Genomic DNA, 23956 nt, shown 5'->3' on the forward strand with positions numbered 1-23956 from the left:
CAGACACGCTTTGTTTATCCGCCGGCTGGGATGTGGATTGGGGATAATCAGGCTGGGCTTGGGATGTGGAGTGGAGCTACTGGGGCAGGGAAGGGAGGGATGGGGATGGCCCCGGCCTGCCCCAGCCCTTCTGCTCCCGCTGTGCCCTCCGCTGGGCTGGCTGCAGACAGGGCACTGGGTCCCCATGGCACTGGGTCCTTAGGACACTGGGTCCCCATGGCACTGGGTCCTTAGGGCACTGGGACCCCATGGCACTGGGTCCTTAGGACACTGGGTCTCTAGGGCACTGGGTCCCTATGGCACTGGGACCCCATGGCACTGGGACCCCATGGCACTGGGTCCTTAGGACACTGGGTCCCTATGGCACTGAGATTCCATGGCACTGGGTCCCTATGGCACTGGGTCCCTATGGCACTGGGACCCCATGGCACTGGGACCCCATGGCACTGGGTCCTTAGGACACTGGGTCCCTATGGCACTGAGATTCCATGGCACTGGGTCCCTATGGCACTGGGTCCCTATGGCACTGGGACCCCATGGCACTGGGACCCCATGGCACTGGGTCCTTAGGACACTGGGTCCCTATGGCACTGAGATTCCATGGCACTGGGTCCCTAGGGCACTGGGTCCCTATGGCACTGGGACCCCATGGCAGAGTGTCCCAATGGCACCATGTCCCTATGGCACTGTGTCCCTATGGCACAATGTCCATATGGCACCATGTCCCTATGGCACTGGGACCCCATGGCACTGTGTCCCCATGGCACTGTGTCCGTATGGCACTGGATCCCCCTGGCACTGTGTCCCCATGGCACTGTGTCCCTATGGCACTGGATCCCCATTGCAGTGCGTCCCTATGGCACTGGGTCCCCATGGCACTGTGGCCCTATGACAGTGGGTCCCCATGGCAGAGTGTCCTTAGAGCAGCAGGTCCCCATAGCACTGTGTCCCTATGGCACAGGGTCCCCTTGGCACTGGGTCCCCATGCATGTACCGTGTCTCCGTCTATGGCTGGGGGAGCCTGGGGGAGCCCAGACCCACAGCCAGGGCTGCAATGGGATGAGCTTGGGGGCCTGATCCTCGCTGCCCCCCAGGGCTGGCATACAGGGGGCAATGAGCATCCTGTGGGGCTGGAGCCTTCCTGCTCCAGCTGCCGGCCCCAGCACCCAAAGGAGAGCTGCCTGCATGGCTGTTAGAGAACATTCCCCTTATCCCCTTATCCCCAAGGGATAAATAAAGGGGGAAAACCCCTTTATCCCCCCTCTTCAGCGCCTGCAGGTGCTTCCCTGCTTGCTCTCCCCATCAGGGTGAGAGCATCTTTGGTATCTCACTTGAACCTTCCTGTTGAGCATCTTTCACACCCCTTTACATCGTTTACCACCAGGTATTGTCAATGGGTATCATTTATTGATGGATGCTCCAACCCTCTCGGTACCGCCCCTTCCAGCCAGTGGTGGGTCAGGGCTGAGCACACATGGAGAGGGGAAAGCAGTTGTGTGAGCCGGGGGGCTGGGGGGGCTCAGCCCCACCTCCTTGCCTCTGCAAATCCCCCTCTGGCTCCCAGTGAATGGATGATGCTCTGGAGAGGGATGCGGGAGCCCAGGGTCCATCCTTAGCATCACCCCCTGCATGGTCCAGGGGGGTGTATAGTGGTGTATAAGGGGTGCATGATGGGGTATGATGGGTGTATGATGGTGTGTGATGGTGTATGTTGGTGTATGATGACGTATGATGGGTGTATGGTGGTGTGTGATGGTGTATGATGGGTGGATGTTGATACGTGATGGTGCATTATGGTGTATGATGGGTGTATGATTTTGTATATTGATATGTGATGGTGTATTATGGTGTATGATGATGTATGATGGGTGTATGATGGTGTGTGATGGTGTATGATGGTGTATGTCGGTGTATGATGGCTGTATGTCAGTGTATGATGGTGTATGATGGTGTATGTCAGTGGATGATGGTGTATGTCAGTGTATGTTGGTGTATGATGGTGTATGTCAGTGGATGATGGTGTATGTCAGTGGATGATGGTGTATGTCAGTATATGATGGTGTATGTCAGTGGATGATGGTGTATGTCAGTGTATGATGGTGTATGTCAGTATATGATGGTGTATGTCAGTGGATGATGGTGTGTGCAGTATCCCACCGCTGCAAGTCCTGTTGTGTCAGAAGGAGCCATGCTCCACGTGTCCATCCTGTGCCTGCGGAGCAGCACCAGCCCTGGCACACGGATACCACAGCATCGGGCACCCAGCACTCTGGTGCTGCAGGGAGGTGTCTCCTGGCCCTTCCCATGTGGAGCCTGGCTCCATCCATGCACGTGGCCATCCGCACACCCTGCTCCTCCTCTGGCACAGCCAGAGCTTCCCCAACCCGCTCCATAGGCACCCCGGTCCCTGCGTTGGTCCTTGGGGATGCTTCCAGGGCAGAGCCATGCCCCTTGCAGAGGGGCCGAGCCTCAGTTGCAGCCGCACTCCTCGATGATCATGTCCTCGTGGTGGCGGACGACGATTTCCCCCTTCTCATAGTAGAGCATGGAGAGGGGACTCATCCTGACCGGGGAGCACACGGGGCAGGGCACATGGTTGGGCTTGTAGAGCTGCAGCAAACTCTATGGGGAGACACAGCAAAGGCAAAGCATCACCCCTGCCCCTTGCAATGGGGCTGAGGTGCAGGGAGGTGGCGGGGGGGGGGGGGGGGAGCAGGATACAACCCCTCTTACCTGTATGTACGCGTGGTTGGTGGGCTTGAAGGTCTCATCCACGGGCGATGGGCACTGCCCTTCGCACCGGTACGCGTTGTACTTCTTGGGGTAGACGATCCAGCTGCCCCAGCCGGTCTGCTCGAAGTCCACCATCATATCCACCCTCCTGCACAGGGGCCTGCCCTCCTCAGCCGCGACGGCAGCACCAGCATCGCTCCCTTTGATCCTTTGCTTCTCCTTCTTGGTGCGGCGATGCCGGCGCATCCCTGGGATGCTGGCCTGGTCGCTGCTCTCACGCATGACGTGCTTGGAGGTCTCCGCTGTCCTGATGAGGCTGTGGTCTCCCGGTGATTTATCCTTGGAGAACACAAGCAGCAGGGCTCTGTCCATCGCATCCCCGTGGCTGGCATCACTCAAAGCGGGCAAATGCATCGCGGCGGCATCTGGACCACCCGCATCCCACCGCTCCATCCCCATGTGGTACCCAGGGGCTGTGTCTTGGTGCAGCCAGGAGCGGAGCAGCGTGGTGACCTCAAACACTTTCCAAGGGGCCTGGATGGAAGAGGGGCTGCCAGACACGGAGCCCAGGAGGAGCTGGTGTGGGCAGGAGCCGGTGCCCCGGCACCGCCGGCTGTGGTAGATGTCCAGGGACACGTTGTGGGCTGCAGAGAGCCGGGGCAGGGGGATGCGGAGCTCGGCCAGATTCACCTCCTGGCTGCTGGACAGCGAGGACATGTCGAAGGAGAGCGCCCAGCGGGAGCCGCTCTGCACCGAGCCTGCAAAACCAAGAGGCACGGTGAGGGAACCCCGGGATCCAACCCGAGAGCACCGGCACCGGGGAGAGACAGGGATGCCCCGGCACCGTGTGAGTGCATGGACCGGGGTACCCGCAACAGGGATGCTCGGGGATAGTGCCGGTCCTGGGGACGGTCACGGTCCCGGGATAAGGATGCTCGGGACGGTGCTGGTCTTGGGAGCAGGGATGCTCAGGGACGGTGCGGATCCCAGGACACGGATGTTCGGGACGGTGCCCAGATGGGGATGCCCGGAACGATGCCGGTGCCGGGATGGGGATGCCCGGGACGGTGCCGGTGCTGGGATGGGGATGTTCGGGGATGGAGCCGGTGCCGGGAAGGGGATGCCCGGAACGATGCCGGTGCCGGGATGGGGATGCCCTGGGCGGTGCCGGTGCCGGGATGGGGATGCTCGGGGACGGGATAGGGATGCCCTGGACGATGCCGGTGCAGGGATGGGGATGCCCGGGGATGGAGCTGTTGCCGGGATCGGGACGCCCGGGGCCGCGGCCCCACTCACCGTGCGGGGAGAGGCTGAGGGCAGCGGCGGCGGCGGCGCGGAGCGGAGCGGGAGGTGCGCGGAGGAGCTGCAGCATCAGCGCGGGGCAGCGCGGCGGGGCGCGGGGGGGTGCCCGGGTGGGTGCCCCTGGGGCTGCGAGGGTTTGCGCGCAGCCCAGGCGGAGCAGGGCGAGGGCGCAGAGCACCAGCGCGGGTGCGGAGCGCAGCGGGACCCGCATGGCTGCAGGGGCCACCCGCAGCCGCTCTATTTGTACCGCGGCTCCGAGCGCCGCCCCGGGCGGCCCCGGCCCCCTCCCCTCCTCTCCCCGTCCCTCTGTCCCTATCTCCATCCCCCCTCCCCTCCACCCCCCCCAAGTTGTCCCTCCCCATTTCCATCTTCCCTGTTCCTCGCTTTCTCCCTTCCTCTTTCTCTCCATTCTTCCCTCCCTGCCTCCAGCCTCATCCCTCCATATCCCCATCACTTATTCTCCCCATCCCTCTTTCCATCCATCCATCCATCCATCCTTCCACCTATCCATCCACCCACCCATCCATCCCACCTTGGTCCCCGTCACCAGCTCAGCATTCCCAGCTCTGTCCTGTCGAGGAATGTGCCCGCTCAGTTGTTCTGCGGGGACCGGGACAAGGGGGTACCCGTGGGCACCATCTCATGCTCTGCTCCAGCCCGGTCCATGCAAGATATTTGCCCTGCTCTTGCTCTCCCCCTCTCCCAGAGCCGTCTGGGGCAGGACCCGGGGAGTAAGAACAGGGTCCGGGGCACGCATTGTCCATCCTGTCCCTTTGGGATCCCCCATCTCATTTGGGTACTGGGGCCCCCGTAGCCCATCCTATCCCACTGGGACTCTCCATCTCATTTGGGTACTGGGCCCCCATTGCCCATCCCATTGGGACCCCCATCTCATTTGGGTACCCCTCCAAACCAAGACCCCCCCCTCCCTGTGCTTTGATGACATCACACCCAGACAGCGTGACGTCACTCCTCCGCCACCTCCTCCCCGGCAGGTGGCGCTGCTCCTCCTCCTCCCTCTGTGGTCCCCACTGCGGCATTGCCCTTTGAAGAGTCTCATCTCGCGAGAACATCCCCTTCTCTCTCAGAGAGTTGTTGCTGCGGGCCAAGATGGCGGCAGCGCCGGCGGCCGCCGCCGTGCCCGGGGCTGCCGCTGCCGAGGGCCCGGAGCCGGGCCCGGAGCCGGCGCCTCCCTCCACGGAGCCCCCGGCCGCGGCGGAGCCGGGCAGCGCCGGCCCCGACACCGGGTGCGTGCCCCCCCCACCCCATCCCCATCCCCGTCCCCATCCCCGTCCTCCTGCGAGCGGGCCGCGGTGCAGGCTCCGGTGCTCCCCTTGCGTGTCCCCGTCCCCCCCCCGCTAACTCCGCTCTGTGGCCCCGCAGCGGGGAGGCCGGCCTGGGCGATGGGAGCGCGGCGCTGGAGACCGAGGCCGCCATCGGGAAGGAGGCGCTGGTGGGTGCGGGCCCGGGGTGCGGGGCTCGGGAGGAGCGCTTGGGCCTTGCGGGGGGGGGGATGGATCCGGTTCTTCTTCCCCCCCCCCCCCCCCCCCCCCCTTAGTGCGTTGTCCGAAGGAGATTGTCTGGGAGCGATCCGGTGCTCGTAGGGAGCGTGGGGAGCGTGTAAAGGGATCGCGTGTGCGAAGAGGGCAGGGAGGAGTCAGGAGGCAAAACCTTTGCGGGTCAATGGCTGATGGGTTGGGAGTCACCAGCATCCTGACTGGGATCCTATAGGGTCTCATCAGCATCCTCATTGGGATCCTATTGGGACCCACCAGCATCCTCATTGGGATCCTGTTGGCTTTCATCAGCATTCTCATTGGGATCCTATAGGGTTTCATCAGCATCCTCATTGGGATCCTGTTGGAACTCACCAGCATCCTCATTGGGATCCTGTTGGCTCTCATCAGCATTCTGACTGGGATCCTATAGGGTCTCACCAGCATCCTGATTGGGATCCTATTGGGCCTCATCAGAGTCCTCATTGGGATCTTGTTGGGTCTCATCAGCATCCTGACTGGGATCCTAGTGGAACTCGTCACCATCCTCATTGGGATCCTGTTGGGTCTCATCGGCATCCTGATTGGGATCCTGTTGGGACTCATTAGCATCCTCATTGGGATCCTATTGGAACTCACCAGCATCCTCATTGGGATCGTATTGGGTCTCATCAGCATCCTCATTGGGATCCTGTTGGGACTCATTAGCATCCTGATTGGGATCCTACTGGGACTCACCAGCATCCTGACTGGGATCCTATTGGGTCTCATCAGCATCCTCATTGGGATCCTATTGGGTCTCATTGGCATCCTGACTGGGATCCTATTGGGTCTCATCCGCATCCTGACTGGGATCCTATTGGGTCTCATCCGCATCCTGACTAGGATCCTATTGGGTCTCACCCGCATCCTGACTGGGATCTAGTGGAACTCATTTAGCACCCTCATTGGGATCGTATTGGGACTCATCAGCATCAGTTTTCCACCATCAGAGTCAGGGGAAAGATAAAGATGTAGGAAGTTGCTGAAAACCAAAATCCAAGCGGATTTTCCATCCTGACGGTCCCGCTTCCAGTTTTCTGCTGGAAATGAAACCCTCACCCACCCGACTGCCTCTAATTGAACCTCTAAAGCAGAGGGAAACCCGGTCATTCCCTCTCAGGCCTCCTGTCCTGACAGCTCCCTGCCCCAAAAAGGCTGCTCCAGGCTTTAAGCCAGACCCTGTTTGCTGCTCTCTGCTTGCAGGAGGCTGCAGGGGAGAGCTCGGAAGTCCTGGATGCTCAAGCAGGCTCCGTGGATGAAGAGAACGGGCGGCAGCTGGGCGAGATCGAGCTGCAGTGCGGGATCTGCACCAAGTGGTTCACGGCGGACACGTTTGGCATTGACACCACGTGCGTAAGCTCGCCTTGGCGCTGGGGCTGTCGGGGCCCAAGGACCCGGCTCCAAGGACACAGGGAAGCGGCTGTGGATTGTAAATAGCAGCCTCCCAACGGCGCTGCGGGGAGGGTTTGTGCACTTGGGCTTTAGAAACCCCTGCAGAGCTGAGGGCTATGGGGGTCTGCGAATGATGCTCTAAAATCGAGGGGGGCTTTCACTGCCGTTCTCAATGGGTGTGAACAAAAAACCCCCCAGTCTACTTATAAATGAGCAGTAAATTCAGTTTTCTTCCCTTAACCCATATGAGACTTCGTAAAAACATCACTTTTTGTAGCGTATTTTGCCCCGAAAACATTCTCTGGGCTTCCAGCTGCAGTTTTAGGGGCTCAGATGATGCTCCTTGTGCAGAGCTGCCTTTGTTGCCTCTTGTTCTGCTGGCTGAATGTCAGGGCTTCTCTAAAGCAAGAAGGTGACACCGAGCTTGAGTGGCCCTGCAGAGCTTTGTGGCTTTTCTTGATGCCCGTGGGCAACCTCCATTGATGAAAGCATCCTTAAACCTGTGAGAGAAAAATTAACATGGGATAACTGGGTTTGTAATCCTCTGTAGTAAAGAATAAGGAACGTGTTGCCAATATCTTATTGCTTACCAATAGCCTGCTCTTTTCCAGCTCCTGCCTGCCTTTCATGACCAACTACAGCTTCCATTGCAACGTTTGCCATCACAGTGGGAACACCTATTTCTTAAGAAAACAAGCAAGTAAGTGTGCATTCAGTGCAAGATAAGCCTGGAGGCTTTGTTTGAGCTGAACTCGGGGGTGGGGGGGGAAAGCTCTGCTGAAGCTCCCCAGAAATGACCAGGAACGCATGGTCGATGGGGGGGGTGTTTGCTTTTCCCAACCCAATCCTAGCTCTGATGTGCCTTTTTGGTTTAGATCTCAAGGAAATGTGCCTTAGTGCTCTGGCCAACTTGACGTGGCAGTCAAGGACCCAGGATGAGCACCCAAAAACCATGTTCTCCAAAGATAAGGTGAGGCTGTTCCGAATAGCAGCACGGATTTGACCTGAGCCGTGCTTTCAGTGATGTTCAGACACTGGGAGACTTTCACAGCCACTGTTAAGGAGTCCGTTTGGTTGGCTGTTTTCTAGGATATTATCCCATTTATTGATAAATACTGGGAGTGTATGACGACACGCCAGAGACCTGGGAAGATGACTTGGCCTAATAATATCGTCAAGACCATGGTAAGTAAATCTGTGCGGGGTTTTGTGTGAGCGGTGCCCGTGTGAGCGGTGCCCGTGTGTGCTGAGGACTTGGAGCTAAAGGGTGAAGATTCTAATGCTTCATCAATATTTAACACACATACTAATAAATACTGTGATTTAAACATCTGTAAATGAACTTGGTGTGATCCTTCTCTGTGTAACTTAAACTCTTTCTCTTTTATAGTGTAAAGAAAGAGATGTGTTCTTGGTGAAGGAGCATCCAGATCCAGGGAGTAAAGACCCAGAAGAAGATTACCCCAAGTTTGGCCTTCTAGACCAAGTATGTGGTTGGTGATGGAAGCAAAGTGTGCAGTGGGGAGGTGGGGGGAAGATGGGGGGGCTCTTTTTGCTGGCCATCTAATGAGTAAAACCTACCCAAGTCACACTGTGAGCCTGTGTTGGGGTACCCCAGCACCTGCAAGTGGGTTTTGAGTGATAGGATTGAGTCCATACATTGGATTTCTTTTCTCTCTTTCAGGATCTTGCCAATATTGGTCCTGCCTATGATAACCAGAAACAGAACAACGCTGTATCCACAAGTGGAAGCTTAAATGGCAAGTTCTTTTGTCAGGCTTTTGAATCCCTGGGCCTAAGCTGTGTTTGCCTGGTCCTGTAGCTGGGGGTCACTTGAGATGCTCCAGTTAAACCTGTGCTGTGAGCTGAGGTTATGCTTATTGCCCTCAAAGCATTCAGCCAGTCTCACTGTGCCTTTCCACAGGGATAGATTAATGTTACCTCTTTGTGAAAGCTCAATTTCTTCCTTCCCGATGACCAGCTAAATGGGGAGGCTTGGATATCTCCAAGCCTGTCCATTTTATTCCATAAGGATATTAATTTACCTACTCGTGTTATTCAGATGCCCTCACTCTGAGATTTGAAAGTAGTTGGGGAAGGTACATGTTATTCCTTTTAAGCACTGCTTGCATCTTACTTGAGGTCATGTTACTGCAGTGATGTTAACTGCTGCTGAGATTTCCTTGTGCACAAGGCTACAGTGTTCTATATTCAACCTATATTCATCTATATTCATTTGTTGCCTCACAGGAGGTATTCTGGGCTTTTAAAAACAGGGTTATAGATACCTAAGGCTGCCTTGTCTCGGGTTGGTTTTTGGTCTAATACCTGGAAGCTTGACAAATGTGTGGTGCCGCTTCTGTTCTTGCAGGTGGAGCCTCTTTGGGAGGTGAATATTTTACCTTTCAGCTTCTAAACCTTAAGTATTATCATTTGCAAAGCTTTTTTTGCTCCCTTCTTTTCGAAGCTAAAGTCAATCGTAAATCCCAAGCGTGCCCTGATGTGATTGTGGTAATCCTGTCGTACACCCCAGCAGTTTCCCCTGGTAGTCTTTTAGCAGGTAGAAGCTTTGAATGCTCATATTCTGCCCCACTTGACTGGTTGAAAGCTTTATTTTCACTTCCCTGTTTTCCCTTTGCATGATTTGACCTGATACTGTAGTTTCAAACCCTAATGCCACAACAAGTGATGTGCATCCATGAGCTGGGATGATACCGTGAGAGGCAAGGACATGATGACAAACAGAGCCTCAATATCTGCAGTCAAACCAGCCAGTGCAGCTGAGATCATGTCACGGTCGTGCAGAATATGGTATTCCCTCAATGATTTGAATCCCTTCCAGCACAAGGGGAATGCTGATAAGCTAAGAGCTGGCTGTATTTTTAGCTCCAGCACAGTGTGTGGTTTGTAAAGGTGTTTTTCTACAGTAAAGTGTGAATCAGTAGCGATCTGTTTTGTAGCATAGTGATAAAATACATATAAAATATACCCTATTAATATGTTAAACTGACACTGGTTTGAGGAAATGTGAGCGTGTATCAGTGTGAATTACAGCAGTCAATCATTACTCATAAATACAACTGGAGCAGAAGAGAAGCCGCATCAATCCCAGCCCTGCCTTGGGTCATACTGAAGAGAAACACCTCTTGCTTTTCATTTTCCCTCAACTGAAGCGTCTTCTGGTTTATAGATGGGAATTTTGATGTTAAGTGCTTATTGGTGTCAGTGTTCCTCCGGCACAGTGTGGCATAGAATCACAGAATGGTTTGGGTTGGAAAGGAGCCTAAGATCATCCAGTTCCAACCCCCTGCCATAGGCAGGGACACCTCACACTAAACCATCCCACCCAAGGCTTCATCCAACCTGGCCTTGAACACTGCCAGGGATGGAGCACTCACAACCTCCCTGGGCAACCCATTCCAGTGCCTCAGCACCCTCACAGGAAAGAATTTCCTCCTTATATCCAACCTAAACTTGCCCTGTTTCAGTTCTAACCCATTACCCCTTGTCAGGGGGGTGATGACTTTGTTTCCGATCAGTGTGTGCTGAAGGTTGGGTTTCTGTTGCTGTCACAGCAATGAATGTGAGCTGTGCCTGGAATCTCCATGAAAGCAAATAATAACAGTTGGGAAGTGGATCCCAGACAGAAAAGGTTCTGGATTCTCCCCTTAAAAGCTTGAGCTCTTGATAAATCTCACTCAGCTTCCACTCTCCATCGGGCCATTTCAGGAGCTGACTGGAAGCTCCATGGAAGTGCTGGGTTTGGCTCACTGTGGGAGAAGGCTCTTGAGCTCACGAGCTGCTTGTAATTGCGCTGCTTCTGCCCCTTTGTGTTAGTGGAGATTCCGTGCTCACGGGCTCTGTCCCATCACATCTCCCTTCACTGTGCTGTGCTTTGTTGTGCCCAGGGGGAATCGCCGCAGGAGGCAGTGGGAAGGGCCGGGGAGCGAAGCGCAAGCAGCAGGATGGAGGGACCACAGGAACAGCCAAGAAAACCAGGAGGTAAGAGGGCAGATGATGCTGGGGCACAACACCGAGTGTCCCCTCAGCGCTGGTCAGAGGCACAGCTTGGCTTTTGATGCCTTAAGATGCTGCTTTGGGTCCAGAGAAGGGCAACAAAGCTGATGATGGAGAATAAGCCCTATGAGGAATGGCTGAGGGGACCTGAGGGGATTCAGTCTGGGGAAGAGAAGGCCCAGAAGGGACCTTGTTGCTCTCCACATCTGCCTGACAGGAGGATGTAGTGAGGTGGGTAGGTCTCTTCTCCCAAGGAACAAGTGATAAGACAAGAGGAAACAGCCTCAAGCTGCATCAGGGAAGGTTTAGATGGAGCTGAGGAGAAGTCTATTCCCTGAAAGGGTGCTCAGGCACTGGAACAGGCCCTCAATGCCATGGGTTAGTGATGGCCTTGGCAGCGCTGTGGGAATGGTTGGATTTGTCCTGGGACTGAACTGGAGCCACTATGAGATGCCAACCTGAGCCTTTGTGTTCCACAGTGATCCGCTGTTCTCTGCCCAGCGCTTGCCACCCCACGGTTACCCCTTGGAACACCCCTTCAACAAGGATGGGTATCGATACATCCTGGCTGAGCCTGACCCCCATGCTCCTGACCCGGAAAAGCTGGAGCTGGACTGTTGGGCAGGGAAGCCAATTCCTGGGGACCTCTACAGAGCCTGCCTCTATGAACGGGTGCTCCTAGCACTGCATGACCGAGGTACAAGGCTTGCAGGTTGTATAACTGGGCCTTGTTGGTGTGGGGGGCATCTTCTGTAACCTCACTTGAGGGCTTATTGATGCTTGAGGCATCATTGCTTTGAGGTGCAAACCGTAAGTCCACTCCTGCTCTTCATTTGCCTTCATCTGCACATCAGAGCTCACCGATCAGCTCTTCTCTCCCACAGCTCCTCAGTTAAAGATCTCGGATGACAGACTGACTGTTATTGGGGAGAAGGGCTATTCCATGGTTCGAGCCTCACATGGAGTGAGGAAAGGAGCCTGGTACTTTGAAATATCCATGGATGAGATGCCTCCGGACACTGCTGCCCGGCTGGGCTGGTCACAGCCGTTAGGTAAAGAGTTTCACCAACTATTTCTTATTAGCTGGTTCCTGTTTGTGTTTCCCCAGTAACTTAGACCTAAGGAGGGTAAGGCATCAGCTTGGCTGCTTATTCACTGCTTTTCTTAAGGGGAAACTCTGGGTGATCTGAACAGTGCAAAGCTGCAGTACAGGTGGATCCTTTACACTTTGCATGCTGTAGTCCATGTGTCTGTGCTTATGGGAGCTGTATTTGTTAACTGGATGTAATTATTGCCCCCAAAACTTGAATTGGGATCCACAGCAGTGCTCCTTCTGCAGGGTGTGATGTTCCTGTTGGTTTCCACAGGGAACCTCCAGGCACCTCTGGGATATGACAAGTTCAGTTACTCCTGGCGCAGCAAAAAGGGAACCAAGTTTCACCAGTCCATAGGGAAACACTATTCATCCGGCTACGGACAGGGGGATATACTGGGATTTTACATCAGTCTTCCAGAAGATACCGAGACTGCCAAATCCCTGCCTGACACTTACAAAGATAAGGTGAGGTGCGGAATTCACAATGGGGTTAAACGTTAACCCATGGTTCGTGGCAGAGGAGTCAAGGGGGGGCTTTATGTGGGCTGCTGAATGAGATTGCCCACATCGTGTTTGATCTCCTCTTGCCCTCCTGGCTCTCAGATACCTGGGATGTGTGAATCGCTCTCCCGTGACCCCACAGGCACGCCTGGCCCAGAGCAGGGCTCCTGTATGTCTTTAATGTGTCACTAAAGGTAACAGTTGTTCTGATTGCCTTCCGAAGGGGTTGTTTTCTGCTCTTTCAGGCCCTCATCAAGTTCAAAAGCTACTTGTACTTTGAAGAGAAGGACTTCGTGGACAAAGCAGAGAAGAGCCTGAAGCAAGCACCTGGAAGCCAGGTCAGTTACATGCTGGTAGGGGAGGATGGTTCAGGAAGAGCAGAGAACTTGCTAAGAGGAGCTTAGTGTGTGTATTAGTTGCTCGCATTTAATGAGCACAAAGGGAGGCTGAGCATTGGGTCTTCATCAGAACCAAGAATACTTTTATTAAAGCAACAATAAAGGGGAATTTAACAAACCAACTGCCCCCTTTGCTTGTGATGCTGCTGTTGGCACTGAAGTGATTGGCTTCAGGGTAAAGGGGAGGGTGTAGGTGAAGCTGCCTCTTGAGGCTTGCTTTGTAGCTCCTGAAGTTGGCATGGGTGGACAAATCACCCTCTTCATCGTTCTTTTCAGATCATCTTCTTCAAGAATGGTGTCAGCCAAGGGATTGCCTTTAAAGACATCTTTGAAGGAGTCTATTTTCCTGCTATTTCTTTGTACAAAGGCTGCACAGTAAGTAGCAGATCATTGCAAGGTGATGCCCAGCACGGTTTTAGTAATGCCTGGAGCGTGGGCACTCCGGGAGCACGACGAGCACATAAAGAGGAAATCTGGGAATGAGTTTAGTGAGCAGCTCTGGAATAACGTGGCTGAAGGGACTGTATCCAAGTGCTGAGTTTCCATGCCAGGGCTGCTTGTTCCATGGTCTTGCAGGAGTGGGAGGGGATGGAGACTGAAGCCTAAAGCAGTTTGCCTGTTGATCTAATGCCAGATGTGTCTTCCTCAGGTTTCTATAAACTTTGGGCCATATTTCAAGTATCCACCCCGAGACATCACTTACAGGCCAGTAAGTACGAACTGAAGCTTTATACCCTCACACTTTGTCACCACCTCACCCTATTTACACACAAGGTGGGTGCAAGCATGGTGGTGATGGGAGGTGATTTATACCAAGCCTGTATCTGTCCTCTTCAATCTTTGGCCTTAGCTAGGAGAGCCAAAAGGATTGTATTTATAAATGGGTAAGGCCACATAGGAGATGCTGAGTGATTTGTTAGGCTATTTAGTTAAGGTTTAGCTTCGTTCCTCTTGACAGATCATAAAGCCCCTGTCCATGCCTGCGTTCCCACTTCTATCAGTAAGAGGATTCTTGGTTGAGGAAACACTTGAACATTGCCCCACCACCACCACAAGTGTTTTAGGAGGAATGCTGCTGTGTGGCAGGATAAACCCCTCCTTATCCTGAGCCTGTCTTTCCTTCCCTTTGCAGATGAGTGACATGGGCTGGGGTGCCGTTGTGGAGCACACGCTGGCGGATGTGCTCTATCACGTGGAGACAGAAGTGGATGGGAGACGGAGCCCACCCTGGGAGCCATAAGCCAAGTAGGCAGCACAGTGCTAACACCAACCACACCGTGGGGCTCCAGCAAGTGGGTTTTATTCATGCATCACTCAGAGCAAACGAGCTGAAGCCAACACAGCTCTGGGGAGGTGGGGGGGTGGGGGGGGGTGGGTTGGGGGCAGGCGTTGTGTGTATGTGGTACCTGCAAGGGATTCCTGCTCTGCCCCTGGGCTGGAGGCTCAGTGAGGGCAGTTCTAGTTGGTAGCGTGCTGGTTGTGGCCATCTCTTGGAGGCTTCAGTAACTTCACAGTGTCGCTAAAGAAGCAAGCATCACATCGAGGTAACGTCTCCTGTGCTGGGGCCAGGCTGGAGCAGTCCTTTGTGCAGAGAACACCCAGCTCCCAGCCACAAGGACTGTGTTGGGACGCAGGGCTGAAATCTGGCCTTCTGCTCAAAGTGTATATTTCCCCCCCCCCCCAAACTGGAAACTAGTTTAAAAATAAAGGTGTTTTTTTTTTTCTTCTTTCTTGTTAAAAACAAGATTTCCACTCAAAGCAGCCACGCTCTGGAGGTCTCTCAATGGGGAGATCTCCTCCTCACTGCATTGCCAAGTTCCAAGGCCTCATATCAGTGATCGTCATTACAGAGCTTTAACTGAATAAATAATTGGACACTTGGTGTGTGTCGGTACAGGAACAATAAATTAGAGCTGCTTCACTCAGGGAGGAGGGAACAGAACTCTTAGGGCTGGGTTTTAAGGGAAGGAGGAGAGGAAAAGGTGAGGGTTTAAAGCAAGTCCCTGTGCTCATCCTTCTACCTTCCCACTCAGGTGCCTGAGACCTCCCTAAGAACTAAGTCGCCAAGGCCTTTAATAGTAAATACCCATCACTGGAGCTTTATTTGTTAATAGTCATTAACTAGGGAGGTTGCAGGGGCCAGTGGAGCAAATGCAGGACTTGACTTAGAAGTTTATGCTCAGGCCCCTACTAACTCATTAAGTTCAATAACAACGGCTTTATTCAGGTGTTAATTAGCAGTGTCTACTATTAAAGGCCTCGGTTAAGGAGCACAGGCTCTGATTACATTGTCTGCCCACTACAAGCTCCCCTCCTTCCCCCCCTGGGCTGAAGTATGGTCAGCACTGCAAGGCCGCCGTCTGCGCCAGGCGCTGCCGGAGGTGCTTGGCAAAGTCCACCTGGGTCTGGGCCAGGACCTGGTTGATGATGCTCTTGGGCAGCCAACCCTGGAGAGGAGCAGAGACAGAGTCCGTTGAGTGGAACCTGCCCCAAACCCCAGCTCTTGCTTGTGGCCTTCGAAGCAGAGCTCACCTTGAGGTCGATGCTGAGCAGCCACGTGAGCTTGGTCTGCGAGGGCCGGCCGGGCAGCGGGCGCAGCAGCATGCATGTGGGGCCGTTCTCTGCTCTGCAAGGGGCAGGGGTGCACGTTAGGGACCAGCTTTCAGCCTCAAAGAGCACAGCAGTGCCAGAGCACTGTGTGAATAGGACTGGGTGCAGGGGTATAGGGGAGGTGTAGCCCAAAGAGCTGCTGGCTTCTGTCCCCACCCTGAGTTCTGCCCTTGGGGACCACTCTTAACCCCACTGCTGCGCCCGGTGCATCTACTGGGGTCCTTGCAGTGGCTGAAAGCATCCCTGGGGAGATGTGGGTACCAGGATGGTGCCAGGCTCTTTCCATTGGTCTCAGCAACAGGATGAGGAGCAATGGCCATAAACGAAACCTCAGCATGGTTTATGGCTCTAGAGAGACATTCCAACCCCGCCTGCTTCCTGTGGAACCTGCTCTAGGTTGGACTACATCATCTCCTGAGGTCCCTTTAAACCCAAATGATACCATGAATTGGGATATCCTCAACAGCTCCCACCTACCTAAGACAAAGCCAATTGCTCCAAGCTCACGCATGGCTCTGGCATTCCATGTTAAGTGACCATAAACCGGAGTTACCTGACAAAGCCCTCCTGCTCCGGCACGGCTCCGTACTGCGTGGCCATTCCAGCCAGGACACAAGTGGAGCCGCGTCTCTTGGAGCACCGGACGCTCACAAAGTCCCTTGGTCCGACGATGTTCCCAGGGGGAGCAGCTGCCTTCTCATGGGTGATGACCGTGTCCTTGCCAATCCTCTGCAGGATCTGGGAAGTTCAGGAGCTGAGCGTTAACTCCGCAGCTCTCAAAGGGAAGGGGTTTCTCTTAATGCTTCTCTTGTTCCAATAGGGAAGAGCTGTTTGGAGCAGCAAAGTGATGCTCTCTGCACCCCGCGGCTCTGTGCTGCTGTTTCTCCTCTAACCCAACACCCTTCGCTACCCTGCAGTGAAGCCCAAGTGCATTTCATACAGGGTAAGTAGCACTCAAGCTGATACAGGCTCACTTCTGCTGCAGCGCTGTGATTACGGCAGTAGGATGAATTCTGCCCTCCCCATTCCCAAAGAAAGGCTGGAGAAATCCTTTGCAATGGGCAAAGGGACTGAGAGCAGCCCGTTGTGGCAGCTGGGCCATCCCCACCTTGACCTCCTTGACGCTGGGGTTCCAGTCTCCCATCTGCTCCATGTTCTCCACCAGCTCACTGTACACCGCATCCAGGGGCTGATCCACCACCACCTCCAGCCGGAAAACCTTCCCCACGTCCGGGAGCACCTTGCTCAGCACTTTGTCACCGTTCTCCTGGAGAAGGGGATGCAGGATTCCCATCGCACACGTGGACAGGGGGAGCGGGTCAGCCTGCAGCGGGGCATGGTACCTACCACCTCCGTCTCCGTCTTCCAGCCGTCCTGGTTCCCGAGGATGCTCAGGGATTTCTGGAGCGCTTCTTCCCCTTGTTTGATGTAAGACATTTCCATCTCGCTGAAGGGCTTCTCCTCCAGCCTCGAGCCTGCACCAGGTCAGACACCAGCAGTGTAAGAACAGCTCACACACCAAAAGCACGCCACCGGATAAGCTTCGTCTGCATCAAATCCACTGCTCCAGGCATGGGGAAGGGAACTCGGCCCCTGCTTTGCCTGTGCTTTACAGGCGCAGGCTGCCCACGAGCAGGTTTTCCCCAGCCGCTCCATACAGCTCTGATGGTGACAGTCACCACCCAGCTGGAAAGGGGACAGAGAGGGGATGGGAAAGGGGGTGGAAAAGGGGTGGAAAAGGGGGGTGGAAAGGGGGGTGGAAAGGGAGACGGAAAGGGGATGGAAAGGAGGACGGAAAGGGGGACAGAAAGGGGATGGAAAGGAGATGGAGAAAGGGGATGCAAAGGGGCTGGAAAGGGGGCTGGAAAGGGGGGGTGGAAGGGGAGACGGAAAGGAGGACGGAAAGGGGGACGGAAAGGGGATGGAAAGGGGATGGAAAGGAGGACGGAAAGGGGGACAGAAAGGGGATGGAAAGGAGATGGAAAAAGGGAATGCAAAGGGGATGGAAAGGGGGATGGAAAGGGATGGAAAGAAGATGGAAAAAGAGGATGGAAAGGAGATGGAAAAAGGGGATGCAAAGGGGATGGAAAGGGGGCCGGAAAAGGGGGATAGAAAGGGGACTGGACAGGGTCAGACCCTGCTGCAGGTCACTCACTGAGCAAGGAGCTCCTCCTGCGCACGTGGCTGATCCAGGGCCCGGGGCCGGGGCTGCGGCACACGAGCTTGCTCAGCTCCTGGCCGATGGTGAGGGCCGCCTGTCTTCTGAGACCTGGGGGCAGAGCAGCGTCAGCCCCAGCTCGGGGGGGGGGGGGGGGTGCTTTTCCCCCCACTTCAAACACCTTGAACAAGCTTCTGTCCTGTCCCCACAGGCACAGGACCTCCACGGGGAGCAGATTCCAGCATGAAAACACCGAGGGGCAATCCCATGGGTACCGAGGGACAGGGATGGATTAACAGAACACTAAATCCTTGCATCCCATCGCCACCCTCCACATCAGCACCAGCTGCCCCATATCATAGCAAAAAAAGAGGTGATGGAGACACAACCCAACCCCAATACGGGCCGGGGGGAGACCATCCCCGTGGCCTCCATCCAGCCCTGCAGCCGGGCTGCTCGCACCCTCACCCCTCATGTTCCGCAGGTGCTGGTAGGAGATGGCAGCGCAGAGCTTGAACGTCGCCGGCAGCATCTTCCTGTCCGGATGCAGCCCTTGGGTATCCCGGTGCCTGCCTCTCGCTCGGTGATGGGAGCTGCTCTGCCCCAACCCCGCGGGGGCTCGGCCTTAAGTACGGCGGCTGAAGGATGCTGGCTCGTCAGCAGGGAGATAAGAGCCATCGCTTACGGCAGGACCCACGGGGCCAAGGCCGGAGCCAGCTCCTTGCGCAGCTGCCTCGCTGCACAGGGCTGGATGCGTGCTCGTGAATGGATCAGCCATGGATAGCAATGGATAACAATTGATTCGGACAAGGGATAAAGAACAGATAACAATGGATTATAAGATAACGATGGATAGCACCATCTCATCAGGCTGCGACAACCAGAGCCAGGCTCAGCCCATCCTCAGCTCCCAACACACCAGGACTCCCTCCATAGGGACCAGACCCCACTCCTGTGGCATCACAGTAGACCCCAGCCCATAGGTCCAAACGCAGCAGAACAGGACATCCAGCACCGCTGGGGTGGTGGTACCCAGGATGCAGGAACACAGGGATGCTTCATGCACAGGGATGCGAGTGTGCTGGAGGACCCCACACAGCCCCACACCAACACAGCCCCTCTGTCAGCCCTATACAGCTGAACATGGGGCACGCTATGGGGCTGGGAGCAGCCCTGAACCTCCCCCCGAAGCCGGTTTATGTGCCCCGGGGCTGGGAGCAGTGGGCAATGCGGAGCAGTGATAAGAGTCAAGGATGAAAACGCCATTCCCGGGATGAGTTATGGCCCTGCTCCCATCCCCAGCTGCTTCCCTTGACGTCAACCCTGGCTCCCTCCTGCAGGATCCGACCTTCCTCCTGCTCTTGCACAACGGGGAGGTCACCGGCAGCAACGCAGCCCCATCGCCTCCCTCTGCTCCCATAAGGAATGCTTTGGGTCCCACCTGCCATGTGGCAATGGTCCCGTTGCTCCCATGGATGGCTCCTCTCCGGTGCGGCTGCTGTTCTCCATGAGGATCTTGTGCTCACATCGATGAAGGTGATGGTGGGATCAAGGGGAAGCCACCTGAGCTGCACCATCCCCATCCCAAGTGTTTATAGGGCCAGCCCCTATAACCCCAGTGCTGCAGCCCCACACAGGGTCCCCAATGGGTCTATGGAGAGCAGGGGGGACCTCCCAACATGGTCCATGGCCCCCAGCCCTGCCTGGAGGAGGCTGTGCCCAAAGCCACCCAGAACCCCCATAGCAGGGACTGGTTTAACTGGGACCCCCCAGCTCCTCGGACACCCCTCAGGGGTGCCTTCAATGGGCCTGCAAGGGAAGGGACAACAGCTCAGCACCCATTGGGGTGCTGAGGAGCAACAGCATCTGGGGTACCACAGGCATCAGGGATGGGATTCAGGTCCCAGCACCTACCTCAGGCTCTGGGAAGGCGCCTGCCCAGGATGCTCTGGCCAATGGAGCCCATCATGCATCCAGCATTACCCCCCTGCATCAGGCAGGATGAGGCCCCAGTGACTTGCCTGGACCCACTGCTGGTGACAAGGGGAGCCGCATCCTGTGTACCAGCAAGGGGATACAGCACAGCCCCACTGTGGGATGGGTGCAGAGCCCTCCAACCCACATCTGTGGGGCAGGAGGTGGGGGGAAACACCGGAGGAGGCAAAAGAGCCCCACAAAACACCCCCATGCCCCCCCCCCCCCCCCCAAGCCACCACATGGCTCCATCTGCCATCTCTCAAAACCCCCATCAGACCCCTCCATGTCCCAGCACTGACGATGCTCACACAGGCACAGAATGGGGGCGAATGGGAACCAAAGGTGCTGGGGGCAGAGATGCAGAAACGCAGCTAAACCAGGTCCCTGCAGCCTCCAGTAGGCTCTGTGCTGGGTTCCTCAGAGGAAAGAGCAATTCCAACACATCCAGGTTGGTTTGGAAGTGCCTGAAACGTCCCTGAACTGATGGACAAGCATCGCAGTTCCCTACGTGCAGGTCTGTGAATGTTCTCATTGTGTTTAGGGATAAGGATAGGGATAAGGATGGGGATAAGGATGGGGATAAGGATGGGGATAAGGATGGGGATAAGGATGGGGATAAGGATGGGGATAAGGATGGGGATAAGGATGGGGATAAGGATGGGGATAAGGATGGGGATAAGGATGGGGATAAGGATGGGGATAAGGATGGGGATAAGGATGGGGATAAGGATGGGGATAAGGATGGGGATAAGGAACCAAACAGCTTTCCTGTCCCATCTGCCCCAGTTAACAGCATCCGCAGCTGGGTACCACCACCCGCCGCTGCAGTACCAAGTATGAAGGCAAGGACCCCGCATCCATCAGCATCTTTGACCTCGCAGTGGGCAGGCTCAGGGGCACATTCCCTGCACAATTCCCTCCCTGCCTCTCCAATGGACTCTGTAGGCGCCAGTACCCAATGATCCTCTTGGATTTTAACCGGTTTGTTGTAATGATGCCAATGATGCTCAGCTCCTGCATCCCAATGCATCTCCCTGGCTGAGCCCTGTGATGGGGACCTCAAAGGGAAGGGGGATCAAGGGACATACATGATCCTTGTGTGTCCCAGGGCAGCCCTTGGTGAAGGTGGCTCTGAAGCAGCCCTCATCCTGCTCTGCTTCCCAGATCCCAGCACCTCTTGCAGCATCACACACTGACTTCAACCTCATCCCGAGGCCAAAACCCCTTTATCCAGCTCCTGCTCGCACAAGGCTCCAGCCCACATGGGTTGCACATCCCATGGAATGGGGGCATTGGTGCTAAAGTCAAACTCCTCCCTCCCAGCGAGGGCACCAGCACCACCATGATGCCTAAAGGTAGGGAATCTGCGATGCAGAATGGCAATGGGATTGGGATGGATCAGGATGGGAGCGGGACCACCCCCAGGGCATCACAGGCTGATGTAAGGGGCAAGCGCTGCAGCCTTCATCCCCATCATCCTCATCCTCCTCCCGCAGTCCCAATGGACAGGAGCCCCATCCCACCCTCATCCCAGGTACAGGACCCCCCCTCAGCCCCAAATCAGCTGCATCCTCCCGGGGGATTTGGGTTCCCCACCAGCTCCAACCCCCCTTTTACTCCATTGCTGTTAAAGCACAAAGGGAATTCCCTTGTTTTTCCTGTTCTCCCACCAAACTCACCGTATCCCACCCGGACAAAGCCCATGGGGAGGCTGCTTCCCCCCCACCACCACCAGACGAAGGGAGCTGTGGGGCAGAGGGGACCCCAACCCTGGCTATGGGGGCTTCACCCCTGTGCACTCAGTGTGAGCTGGGCTCATCCTGCCTAAACCGAGGTGCTTGGGAAGAGGAAAGCCCCCGCTCAGCACCCGGGTTTGCTCTTTCCTGCCCAAATCCAATCCCATCCCAGCTGGCTCCGAACGGGATGGGGACAAGCCCAACCCAATGGACCCCCCTACCTGCTGCGCTGAGGGGAGGAGATGCTGCAGCAGCGGCTCTTCATTAGCACTGATGAGGCACTCAGTGCACTCAGCTGATGGGGTTACCCGCATCCCGCTCCCTGTTCCAGAGGGTCCTGCGCTGGGATGCGGACGGAGGGGACCAGAGGCAGAGCCGTTGCTGTGGAAACTGAGGATTTATTTACAGGCCAAAGGAAAACTCCCCCAGAGTCACGGGAAGAGGAACGAAAGCAAAACCAACCCAAAAGGACCAAGTGGGTTTCCTCCTGAGCACACTCCCTTGTGCTCCCCAGCGCACGGGGCAGGCGCCTGCCTCCCTTCCTCCTCCTCCTCCTCCTTCCATGCAAGGAGAGGAGCCAAAGGCATCATCGCCTCCTCCGTGCCATGGAAAACCCAACGTGGAAGCAGTGGCAGCGCCGCGGCTCATAGGGACGAGGGCTCAGTACTCATCCAGGGTGTCTGCCCGCGGCACGCAGAGCCCCCGCTCCTTCAGCGCCTGCACCTTCAGCTTCTCCGACTCCTGCTTCGCCTGCTGCTCCACGCGCTGCTCCTCCAGGATCTCCTCGATGGAGACCTGCTGCAGGGGGGTATCGCTCTCCTTCTCCAGGTCCTGCCGCACAAACAGCCCATTGAGCCCATGGGATGCTCCGGGCTCTCGGAGTTGGGCTGATGCTGCTCATGTCAAATGCATCCTGGGGAGAGCGGTGCCACGGACAACACGTTCCATTGCTCTTCCCAATGTTACTGGGGTGGGATGGACGCTGAGGTGAGAGGGAGCTCAAGTGCTTGGGTCCACCCGGGCCATAGGTTTGCATGTGCAGGGCACATGGTGAAGCCTGCGCCCATCTAAAGGTGAAGGCGATGTGGGGGGGACACAACCAGGGAGCCCCAGCACAGTGTCCATGGGAGAAGGCTCTTGGGGAGCAAACAGCAGCAAATCCATGGGGGGCTTAGCCTGAACCAGCCCCAGGATGGGGCTCAACCATCAGCCCTCACAATGGGACCACCTTTAAGTGATGGACACCACAGTCGTGTCAGGGCCCCTCACTTACTATTTCCCCCAGCAGAACAACGTTCTCTCCTCTCACGACAAAGATGCCTCGAGGGATGTCCCCATACTTCTTGCCCACGTGGATGCGCTCCACAGTCTGGTGCAGCACCAGGTTTGCTGCAGGGAGAGAAGAACCCAGGTTGCGCCGTGTTCTGTAGCTATAAAGAGCATCTCTCCCCCCCCGCCCTCCGCAGCGGTCCCATCACTGATGGCACCAACCATCTCCCATGGATGGATGCAGCACCCGCAGCCTGGGCAGGCCGCAGCACCACGCACCCATGGCAGCGCTATCAGGTTCCAGGCCCATGGGTGTCTCCATCCGTTTGTGCCCAAGAAGGGATGCTGGAGCATCAGTGCTGGATGCAATTGGGAAAAGGGGGATTAAACACAGATGGGTGCTTAATGCACAGCACAAACACCCTGCAATCACATCACTCCACTCACCACTAAATTGATTTCTTTTAAAACTCACGTTTTTAACTAAAGAAATGCATATTCCTGCTCAGGACCAGCACGCAGCGGGGTCAATACAGCCACTGCATTAAGGAGCCCAAAATCGGGAATTCCCACTAAATCCAAGCTCCCTCTATTGTTTGGGAGCTCGGGAGCATCACCCAGCTCATACAAACGGGTACCTATGGGGTCTCCTCTTCCTCCTCATCCTCTTCCTCGCTGCCCGCCCCAGCACACGCCTGGCACCGGAGCGCATCCAAACCCCCCCCCCCCCGCAACCCCAAGGTGCGCTCGTACCGAACTGGTCGATGCTGCGCAGGTACCCGATGAGCGTCCGCCCGTCCCGCAGCAGGACCAGGTGCTTCTCTGCGGGACAGGGGGGAGAGAAGCGGGGGTCAGACGGGACCACGCGTGGGGACGAACACCCCGGCCCCCAACCCCAACAGCGCGGGGGACCCAACGATGCGCAACGAGCGAGGAGCCCCGCACCGGAGCGGTGCCCACGGGGCCCTCATCCCGGGCACCCAGCACCGCCATGGGATGCGGCATCCATCGGGAACGGGGGGGCCCCGCACTCACTGTCGATGTCCTGGATGAGGCTGGCCGTGCCGGGCATGTAGTTCATGGTGCTTCCCCCAGCGGAAGCACCGCCATGCGCCGGTGCCGCCGCTGCCGCCCCGGAACCACCTCGTAACCGGGAGGAGCCCGGTGGTTGGCGCTGCCCCTTTAAGGCTCGCCGGCCGTGCGCGCACGGCGGCCGCTGATTGGTCAGC

At 56.2% G+C, this 23956-nt stretch overlaps 4 protein-coding genes and 1 long non-coding RNA gene across 6 annotated transcripts; 2 read left to right on the forward strand and 3 right to left on the reverse strand.

The window, feature by feature from the left end:
• Nucleotides 1-1468: 1468 nt before the first annotated feature.
• On the reverse strand, nucleotides 1469-4328 carry NODAL (nodal growth differentiation factor). The gene is made up of 3 exons (XM_065659206.1): nucleotides 4030-4328; nucleotides 2734-3491; nucleotides 1469-2622 (listed from the first exon to the last, which is right to left on the reverse strand). Exons 1-3 carry the CDS (start codon nucleotides 4244-4246, stop codon nucleotides 2470-2472), a joined length of 1128 nt encoding a protein of 375 aa, XP_065515278.1. The 5' UTR covers nucleotides 4247-4328; the 3' UTR covers nucleotides 1469-2469.
• An 822-nt stretch (nucleotides 4329-5150) lies between these two features.
• Nucleotides 5151-14703, forward strand: ASH2L (ASH2 like, histone lysine methyltransferase complex subunit). Of its 2 annotated transcripts, XM_065659203.1 has the most exons (17): nucleotides 5151-5282; nucleotides 5419-5488; nucleotides 6777-6922; nucleotides 7577-7665; nucleotides 7841-7935; nucleotides 8055-8150; nucleotides 8356-8451; nucleotides 8650-8725; nucleotides 9337-9354; nucleotides 10874-10967; nucleotides 11462-11679; nucleotides 11867-12034; nucleotides 12350-12543; nucleotides 12825-12917; nucleotides 13254-13352; nucleotides 13627-13686; nucleotides 14110-14703. In XM_065659203.1, the coding sequence occupies exons 4-17, from the start codon at nucleotides 7593-7595 to the stop codon at nucleotides 14215-14217; spliced, it is 1488 nt and encodes a 495-aa protein (XP_065515275.1). In that variant the 5' UTR covers nucleotides 5151-5282; nucleotides 5419-5488; nucleotides 6777-6922; nucleotides 7577-7592; the 3' UTR covers nucleotides 14218-14703. The 2 variants fall into 2 exon arrangements, with proteins under 2 accessions (XP_065515275.1, XP_065515276.1); XM_065659204.1 differs by lacking the exon at nucleotides 9337-9354 and having other exon boundaries at nucleotides 5152-5282.
• On the reverse strand, nucleotides 13041-19241 carry STAR (steroidogenic acute regulatory protein). Its single transcript, XM_065659208.1, has 7 exons — nucleotides 18214-19241; nucleotides 17743-17856; nucleotides 16935-17062; nucleotides 16696-16854; nucleotides 16141-16325; nucleotides 15510-15603; nucleotides 13041-15424 (listed from the first exon to the last, which is right to left on the reverse strand). Exons 1-7 carry the CDS (start codon nucleotides 18275-18277, stop codon nucleotides 15317-15319), a joined length of 852 nt encoding a protein of 283 aa, XP_065515280.1. The 5' UTR covers nucleotides 18278-19241; the 3' UTR covers nucleotides 13041-15316.
• On the forward strand, nucleotides 16262-23164 carry LOC136003525 (uncharacterized). The gene is made up of 6 exons (XR_010608115.1): nucleotides 16262-16530; nucleotides 16753-17071; nucleotides 17957-18118; nucleotides 18230-20236; nucleotides 20509-21077; nucleotides 21790-23164. It is a non-coding gene; the product is annotated as an uncharacterized LOC136003525 (long non-coding RNA).
• Nucleotides 21841-23906, reverse strand: LSM1 (LSM1 homolog, mRNA degradation associated). Its single transcript, XM_065659211.1, has 4 exons — nucleotides 23763-23906; nucleotides 23481-23549; nucleotides 22732-22847; nucleotides 21841-22289 (listed from the first exon to the last, which is right to left on the reverse strand). The coding sequence occupies exons 1-4, from the start codon at nucleotides 23806-23808 to the stop codon at nucleotides 22119-22121; spliced, it is 402 nt and encodes a 133-aa protein (XP_065515283.1). The 5' UTR covers nucleotides 23809-23906; the 3' UTR covers nucleotides 21841-22118.
• Nucleotides 23907-23956: the final 50 nt, after the last annotated feature.

This window comes from Lathamus discolor, chromosome 22 (genome assembly GCF_037157495.1).
Source record: "Lathamus discolor isolate bLatDis1 chromosome 22, bLatDis1.hap1, whole genome shotgun sequence".
Classification (NCBI taxonomy): domain Eukaryota; kingdom Metazoa; phylum Chordata; class Aves; order Psittaciformes; family Psittacidae; genus Lathamus; species Lathamus discolor.

Excerpts from the sequence above, each read along its gene's own strand:
- ASH2L (XM_065659203.1), top strand. The coding sequence starts at position 7,593 with ATGACCAACTACAGCTTCCATTGCAACGTTTGCCATCACAGTGGGAAC. Across the intron at positions 8,452-8,649 it reads AGTTTGGCCTTCTAGACCAA|GATCTTGCCAATATTGGTCC; the intron begins GTATGTGGTTGG and ends TCTCTCTTTCAG. Across the intron at positions 11,680-11,866 it reads CCTAGCACTGCATGACCGAG|CTCCTCAGTTAAAGATCTCG; the intron begins GTACAAGGCTTG and ends TCTCTCCCACAG.
- NODAL (XM_065659206.1), bottom strand. The coding sequence starts at position 4,246 with ATGCGGGTCCCGCTGCGCTCCGCACCCGCGCTGGTGCTCTGCGCCCTC. Across the intron at positions 3,492-4,029 it reads CCTCAGCCTCTCCCCGCACG|GCTCGGTGCAGAGCGGCTCC; the intron begins GTGAGTGGGGCC and ends TTGGTTTTGCAG. Across the intron at positions 2,623-2,733 it reads CCAACCACGCGTACATACAG|AGTTTGCTGCAGCTCTACAA; the intron begins GTAAGAGGGGTT and ends GTCTCCCCATAG.
- LSM1 (XM_065659211.1), bottom strand. The coding sequence starts at position 23,808 with ATGAACTACATGCCCGGCACGGCCAGCCTCATCCAGGACATCGACA. Across the intron at positions 23,550-23,762 it reads CCTCATCCAGGACATCGACA|AGAAGCACCTGGTCCTGCTG; the intron begins GTGAGTGCGGGG and ends CCTGTCCCGCAG. Across the intron at positions 22,290-22,731 it reads TTGTTCTGCTGGGGGAAATA|GACCTGGAGAAGGAGAGCGA; the intron begins GTAAGTGAGGGG and ends TTTGTGCGGCAG.
- STAR (XM_065659208.1), bottom strand. The coding sequence starts at position 18,277 with ATGCTGCCGGCGACGTTCAAGCTCTGCGCTGCCATCTCCTACCAGCAC. Across the intron at positions 17,063-17,742 it reads CAGGAGGAGCTCCTTGCTCA|GCTCGAGGCTGGAGGAGAAG; the intron begins GTGAGTGACCTG and ends GACCTGGTGCAG. Across the intron at positions 16,326-16,695 it reads CCAGCGTCAAGGAGGTCAAG|ATCCTGCAGAGGATTGGCAA; the intron begins GTGGGGATGGCC and ends TGAACTTCCCAG.